The following is an 8262-nucleotide window of genomic DNA, read 5'->3' on the forward strand; positions in this document are numbered from 1 at the left end:
TTGATGGTGGGTGCAGGGCTGAGGACTGCCTTAGAATTAAATATACATTACCTGATAACCCAGAGGGTGAGTTAAAAATAGTCCTTTATCTCAAAATGATATGTGAAATAATGATAGGCTTTGGAAAGAGGATATTTTCTAATAAAACAGTTGGAGTGAAGTAAAAGAAAGAAGTGCAATAAGATTCCTTGCTGTGAAAAGAAGATGGATGAAATGCCATCCTTAAAATCTTAAAAAGCTGGATCCTGCAGTTCTTCACTACGCTGTGCTGTCTTTCCTGCCTCGAGCAACATTCAGGATTATCTAGATGATGATGTTGTGTTCTTGTAGGCTCACTGATAATCCATGATTTCTCGTTTTATTGCCAGAAAGCTATTGATCGACTCCAGACTGTGCAGAACTCAGCTGCAAGGCTTTTGATCAGAACCAAGAGACAACATCCCACCTATCCAGTTTCAGCTGCTTTCTGCCGGCTCCCGGAGAGTTTCACAATTGATTTCAGATCTTATTGATTGCTGTCAAGGCTACTCGTGGTCTTTCTCCCAGTTACAATACTGACCTTTTAGCACCATGTGATCCAGTGTGTAGCTCGAGATCCTGAGACAGAGATCTTCTATGTGTCTCAGAGACCCGGTTTGAAGCTAAAGGGGACAGAGTGTTCCAGAACTCTGAAACGTCTGTGATATCTGTTAACTCCCCAACCGGTCGACGCAGACAGATGCCCACCCTGACCCAGGTTCTGTCCCCCCCCACTGTTGCCAAGTGCTGCTCAAAGGGAGGAATTCTTGGGTTTCTATCTATAATATGTGTCTAAATAAGGTTATAATTATCATCTATGGCTTTCACAGTTCAAGGCAAATAACTATTCTCTGGCAGGGAGCAGAGGGTTCTTATAAATTACAGTAATGAGAGCAGCACAGCCCGGATGCATACCCAAAGTACTCTGATGAACAAAAAAAAACACACATGCACACGAACACTTTCACTTCATAAAATGCTACAAATAATTTAATGTGAGCAAAAATACTGATATTAACTTAATGCCCACGGACATTATCTTGTTCTTTTATAATTGGGGCTTGACACGACAACGACCTTTAGCTGTAATGTGTTCATTAGAGTCATTGTCCGACTGGAGATCAGCCTCTTTCTGCAGTCTCTCCTCTGAACCAGCTGTTAGATTGTGAACATGTAAAGCAGGGAGGCTCACTGCTGACATTTAAATATCTATGATGTATACATACATATATTTAGATATTTTTTTCTTTTAATCAGTGTTGGAAAATGGGTAAAGAAAGAAAACAGTTTCAGTTATCCTACTGTAATAATGCAATGGTCACGATGTTTTTTGGACAACAGATTTCTCTCTGGACTCATTATCAACAGCAAAACTATATCAAATGTTCCAGAAGATTACATTTAGAAGAACGCACTGCACTGTACTTTAAAACAGCTGCACACAGTTCTAGTGAATGTTTATATCTTTTTATTGGGTAAGGCAAACATAAGGTATTTGCAGTCAGTGTCTAATATTAAAGGAAAACACTGCTTTAAGTCAAAACCTGCTATTTTACTCAGCTTTCCTATGTTGATGCTGATGTGTTACTTGTGACGTCCAGCAGGGGGAAGGCTGACACTAAGGATCAATGACTTTCCTTCGCAGAGGGATAATCATGATGGATAGAGTAAGAATGAGATGAATCTCTGAAACAAAGTGCTTCGATCACATCACTTTATCGAGCAAGAAAAAAAAAAATAGACTGTAGTCTCTACTAGCACTGACAGAGACATCAAGCTGACGGACACTGGGGCCGTAGAGGTCAAAGTGATCCGCTTTTAAAGTCTCTCTCCAGTCATTGATTAAACCCCTAAAAAACACATTTCTGTATCAAAGATGCACATGTAGGAGTTCTTTTTCTCTGTGATGATAATCCTTTTTTGTTTTTTTGTCTTAAAACAGATCATAATGGCAGGTTGAAGTATTCAGTCATACATGTTCAAACTAGAAATGGATTCTAAAGAAAACAAAGTCTCACCCTGCAAGCTGACCGGATTGGTTGCTCAAGTTTGTTACATACGAAATGCTGGAAGTCTGAATCTGTGTGTTTGAGATGGTTGTCTGTAAACTGCAGTTTCAAGATGGAAATGCTCAGCCTTGGTGTTCATTGCTTATTTCACTCATGATGGATCTTCTACCGTATAAAAGAAAACCCTCAAATGAACATGTTGCCAAGATAAAAAAAAAAAAAGAGAGAGAAAAAAAAGGTTTTCATTAGAGAGGGGTCTTTGATGTAGCTCTATACATCCATCCATCCATTATCTATACACCGCTTAATCCTCACTAGGGTCGCGGGGGGCTGGAGCCTATCCCAGCTGACTCAGGGTGAAGGCAGGAGACACCCTGGACAGGTCACCAGTCTATCACAGGGGTCACACTTAGAGACAGACAACCAAGCACACTCACAGTCACACCTACAGACAATTTAGAATCACCAATTAAGTTCAATACTGTGTGGAAGGAAGCCGAAGAACCCAGAGAGAACCCACACTACATGGGGAGAAGATGCAAACTCCACGCAGAAAGACCTCACCGAGGTCGCGAACCGGCGACCTTCTTGTTGCGAGGCAACAGTGCTAACCACCGAGCCACCTTGCAGCCCCACCAAAATAACCCATCATATTTAAAGTTAGAAAAATAACATCTTAACTTATTCATGAAAGTTTTCTGCTCAAAAGCTCTGCCAGTTTCTTCAGGACTGGTTTAATTAGATTTGATTGGCTTTAAAATATCCAGCTCCAAATGATTTAAAACGCGCACATGCAAAGCAGAAAGCAAAGCATTCCGTATTAATAAAATATGATGAGAAGCAGTGGAGCTCAGTAACAGTGTTGGCTCTCTTTAATAACTCAAAACCATTGAATTGCTGACCCCTGCCTTCAGGTTGTTTCATTCCCACAGTAGCTCCTGCCCAGTAGCAATATATCCCTCTGAAATGCCAGCAGTAATTACTCCTGTGCTCTGAGACAACCTCTAAAATGAAAGAAAGCAGATGGTGATCATGCTCAGTGTCCGTTTCTCTGTCTGTCTGTCTCCATCTTTAGTCTGCACGTCCCGACCGTCCTCTACGTCACTGTTACTGGAAACCTCTTGAACTGTGCTGCTGAATTGTTGGCAGTTGTAGCGAAATTTGCTCACAGTGGGGTTCAAGGTTTTTCTATTGTGGTTCTCCGTGTGTGTGTGTGTGTGTGTGTGTGTGTGTGTGTGTGTGTGTGTGTGTTGCAGTCAGGGCCATCAGTGTGTTGTCCTCTTATTAGCCACCCCCTGCTGCACCGTCATAATTACGTGGAAGGGGAGAAAAATAACAGCAGGTGGGAGTGGGACACACACACACAGACACACACACACACACACACACACCTACAGAAAAATAAGGTGTGTCACTATATTACAGCTGAAGTCTGCTAAATGGAAAAGGCTAAGAGGTTAACTGGACTGCCATGTTATCAGTGTAAGCTTTATGTCAGAGCACTATATTTGTGCAATACACACACAGACACACACACACACACTGGTAGGTTAAAGTGTATGTGTACGTGCATTTAAAGGACCTTCTCCTACCATTTTGTATGCTGTTTTTAATGTGATTTTATATTTTTTTCTGTTTCGTACCAGCAAGTTGCACCATCTGTATCTTTGTACAGCGCTGAGGGACTGTTGGGTTATTTATACTTTATCTGAAGCCCCGGCAACTGGACTTTCTTGTCACCCATAACTGAACTGCATATTCCACGCCATGCTTGAGGCGAAGACTGTCCAGTGTTATAAACGGATTCCACAGATACACAGCAGATGCACTGAGAGACCTTTGAAGGGCCTCCGAGGGACAAGTGTTATTAGCATAAAGGAAGACACTGGTGCGAATGTGGGTGGATGTGCTATTACTTGATCTCGTTGGTCCTGCTGTTGATTCACAGCAATCGTGGAACAATAGTTGAACCAACTGCTGGATATTCCTTCTTATGAATATCAATCATTTACAGACCTGTAAGTACAACGACTTGTACCAGACTGGCTCTAACTTTACTTAAAGATACATTAGTCAGAATAAGGCAGGGATAACTTTTAATGTAGTTGCTAATTAGAGTTACAGTATTTAACTGGAACAAAGGAGTGGGCCTATTGGTCTTGGCCTGATTGCCAAGTGGAATAATTGCAATTGTAAAGCAGTTGCAACTGTTAACTTAATAATAATAGCTCCCCAGGCTTCCCTCTTTGTTATTTTCCTGCAACAAGAATAGCTGCACCACTACAAAAGTTTGCATTATTAATGATTTCCCAGCAGGTCATATAGCAAAGTGTGGCCTTCAAGCTTGAGCTGACAGTTTCATAATAAAATACAAGAGCTGCCTGTCATACTCAAGCACCTCTTTAAGCTCAGTTTATATCTTAAGTTGGTTTTGGAAAACATCATTCATGGTTTCTGTACTGATGAAGACTCCTCCTAGTCGACTAAAGGACGGTAGCATTGACCTCACTCATCATAAAAGGCTTTTGAAAGACTGGTGCCTGATTCCCAACAGCCACTGATCAAGATTTTAGTTTGAGCCCTATCTAGATTGCCTGTTAACAGTTGACGGTGCCGTCATATACCTGCTTCAATGAGCTTTCACCCATCTATACAGGGAGTGCTGTCAAAATTAGCTCCTTTAATTTTTCCAGTACCTTTCACACCCTTCGCCTGCTCTGCTAAAGAAAAGATGAATGTCACACAGGTTAATACTACTCTGTACCTCTGGACTTTAGGTACAACAAAGAGATTTACCACCTAGAGAAGTCCTCCATTGACGCTGCAGATGTTGAATGCATCAGATGCTCCTTGCGAAGGCTCCAGTCCTTGCATTTGGCACTATGCTGCAGATGTTTTGAGTCTGTGGTGGCCATTTTCTGCACTGGGGCCAAAAGCTGAGGATGGGCGACACCAAAACATTCAATAAATTCATTCATACAACCAGGTCTGTGCTCAGGGTGGAGTTGGACACTCTATTTACAGCAGTGAAGAGAAAGAGGATGTTGTCAAAACTCCTTTCCATCATAGACAACTTCTACCACCCTCAGTATGTTTATTCACAGAGTAATATTGACAAAAACTCGCAGGAACTCGGAGCAGGTTTGTGGTGGCGTCAACATTTACAGGATTGGCTCCATATCAACCCTTTGAGCCATTCTGTTTCCACTGAAGGACCCAACAATTTCAACCTTGTTGTTAACTCAGAGTGTTCCAAAACAACGCATAGAAGTCTGGCTGCTGGACAAATCTGCAGTCCCATGAGCAAATAGGAAATATAATCAATGGAGGGTTTAATATGTTAGCACTTTTTGTAAAATTTACACTGTTGATAGCAATGAGGACATTGAAAGGGCAGAAAAGAGCTCCTTAGATGTGGTGACAATGGAGTGGGTACTTTTTATAACCCAAAACATCCCTTAAAGAGATGCTACAGGGGACCTTCTTGCAATCGGGACCTGTACAAAGTTTCAGGCCACTCTTGACAGTCTGCAAGTTCTGACTATGGAAAACAACCTAAAACCCTCCACCAAATATCACAGAAAGCGTTTTCTCGCTGTGGCCATCAGGCTGTGGATTTTTTTATTTTCTTTCATGACATTTTTTTATTTAAGGTTCTAGTATCCAAAATCTTTGCAACATAACAAAAAAAAAACTTATTATCATGTTCTCGTTGTTGCATTTCTGAATGTGATTAATGTTCAGAAGTGAAGGTCAAAAATACGAGCACTGAAGCAGCTCCTGAAGGCACCACGTCAGACCTCGGACAGGACGGTTGGTAACCTAGCAACCTCAGGCGCTCTGCTCCGGGTCGCTGGAGTTCAGCTCTAGGTTTCATTAGCTTTATCTACAGTGTCACTAGTTTTTTCCTCCTCCAAACATCATGGACGTTTCGCTTGAGGCACAGACCAAACCTCTGGCCGTCTTGTCCGCCTTCAGCTACATCCCTCCACGACGAAAAGAACCAAAAGAAATGACCTACTTTAACAGAAGCTCAAAGGTAACACTGGAGGTGGAATTTAGCTGCTGTGCTAATTTAAGATAATCTCACTGGTGGCTAGCTAGTTAGCTTTAGCATTTTACCTCAACTTATTACAATATCACAACAGACAATATTCAGTTGAGTTTCCCCACGGAGACTTTTACCTGCAACTATTTTTTTTTTTTGGTAGAGGAGGCAAAGAGAGTTCAAGAAGTTAGTGAATGCTACCTGGTTAATGCATGACAGTTTGCCAGTGATGATATGATATATACACGTATCACAATATAAAGTGTGTAGGAGGAAATTACAAACCTTTTTTTGTTTTGTTTTGTTTTGAAACCCGAACCCAAAGTCATTTAAATGGTCAACCACAGCACTGTTCAGAGCTGCCACTGGTAACCACTAGTTTAAATTAACTAAGTACATTTACTCAAGTACAATACATAGGTACAATTCGAAGGTACTTGTACTTTGCTTGAAGAGTCTGGTTTTGTGGTAGGTCTACTTCCTTCTTCAACTCCACTATATTTCAAAGGAAGCACTTTTTACTCCTCTACATTTATCTGACAGCTATAGTTACTTGTTAAGAGTGCAAACAAACAAACCTATCGTGATATAATAAAATATTTAAAATACAATGATACAGAAAATGAAGTCATGCGGCAGTATGTACAATTGTTTAAATCAGCTCTACCTCTGTCAGGTACAATATCTGAATGCTGCTTGCATGTTTAATTCATACTCCAGTCATTGATTTAACTCCTAAAAGCTCATCTCTGTGTTAAAAGTTGCATATTATGTTCTTTTCCCAAAAAGATAACCCCTTCCTGCCTTCAAGTGGCTTAGATAAAGTCACAGTTTCTCTCTCCACCTCCCGTCTGCTACTCCATGCAGCTTGAACACACCAGCTCACCTGCGGCTCTACTCAAACACTAAAACTGCTTCATGCTCTACAATGGCAAGTTGCAGTGTTGGATTAATTCAGTCATCTGTGTTCAAAATGTACACCAATTCAAAGGAAGAATGATGATGCAGGAAGTCCCACCCTGCAAGTAGACAGGACTGGTACATCACATTTGTTACATATGAAACCCTACAAATCTGAATTGATGTTTTGGAGATTTTTTATGTATACACTGAAGTTTTGAAGTGGAAATGCTCAGCCATGGTGACTGCTTATTTCGCTCAACTATCCATCCATCCATCCATAGATGGCGTGAAGGCAGGGGCCACCCTGGACAGGTTGCTAGTCTATCACGTGGCTACACTTAGAGACAGACAACCAAGCACACTCACATTAACACCTATGGACAATTTAGAATCACTGATTAACCTCACCATGTTTTTGGACTTGTGGGAGGAAGCCGGAGAACCCGGAGAGAACCCACGCTGCACGGGGAGAACATGCAAACTCCACATAGAAAAATTGTTCAACTAGCATGTATATATATATATATATAAAACACCATATGGACATATGAACATGGTAAGAAACTTGATTTTCACTGGAAGGGCTTGTTGCTGCATCAGTAATAATGTAAACACAAAAAGAACACTGACAGTCCAGTTTGGTGTGTAATATGTCCTTTCACTTTAATACTTTAAGTACACTTGGTTGACAATATGTACTTTGGTGATGTAAGATTTGGAGTGTATAACTTTTACTTGTAACCAAGTGTTTTTTTAGATAACTCTTTGCTACTTTAACAGTGGTTAGCACTGTTGCCTCGCAGCTAGAAGATCCTCGATTTGCGTTCCAGTTAGGATGCCTCTCCCTCTCCCTCTCCCAGTGCAGTGTGGGTTCTCTCCTCTCTCTTCTTTCCTCCCACAGTCCAAAAACACGCTGAGGTTAATACGTGTGAATGTGAGTGTGCTTGGTTGTCTGTCTCTCTGTGAGTGATAGACTGGGGACCTGTCCTGAGTCAGCTGGGATAGGCTCCAGCCCCTCGGTGATGAGGATTAAGCAGTGTATAGATGATGGATGGATGGTGTACTGGGAGTAGTGGTAGTAGTAAAGTCTGACAGCAGCAGGAAGGAGCAACCTGTGGTATCTTTTTGTCACAAACTGCTGGTGAAGTAGCCAGTCACTGAAGGAGCTGCCCAGTGCTGTTAGAGGGTCCTGCACGAGGTGGGACAACAAGGATGAAAGTGAAGCCATCGTCCTTCTGTCACCCACCACCTCCACTGGGTGGAAGCGGCATCCTGACAAGACCA

At 41.7% G+C, this 8262-nt stretch overlaps 1 protein-coding gene across 1 annotated transcript in view; it reads left to right on the plus strand.

Annotated features, from left to right (window-relative positions):
• Nucleotides 1-5949: 5949 nt before the first annotated feature.
• cfap90 (cilia and flagella associated protein 90) overlaps nt 5950-8262 on the plus strand; it is a 7759-nt gene continuing 5446 nt past the window's right edge. The window contains exon 1 of the mRNA XM_008295165.1: nt 5950-6066. Within this exon, the coding sequence (XP_008293387.1) occupies nt 5950-6066 (117 nt within the window). The remainder of the gene's footprint in view (nt 6067-8262) is intronic.

The sequence above is a fragment of the Stegastes partitus genome, unplaced genomic scaffold (genome assembly GCF_000690725.1).
Source record: "Stegastes partitus isolate 25-593 unplaced genomic scaffold, Stegastes_partitus-1.0.2 Scaffold1026, whole genome shotgun sequence".
Taxonomy (NCBI): domain Eukaryota; kingdom Metazoa; phylum Chordata; class Actinopteri; family Pomacentridae; genus Stegastes; species Stegastes partitus.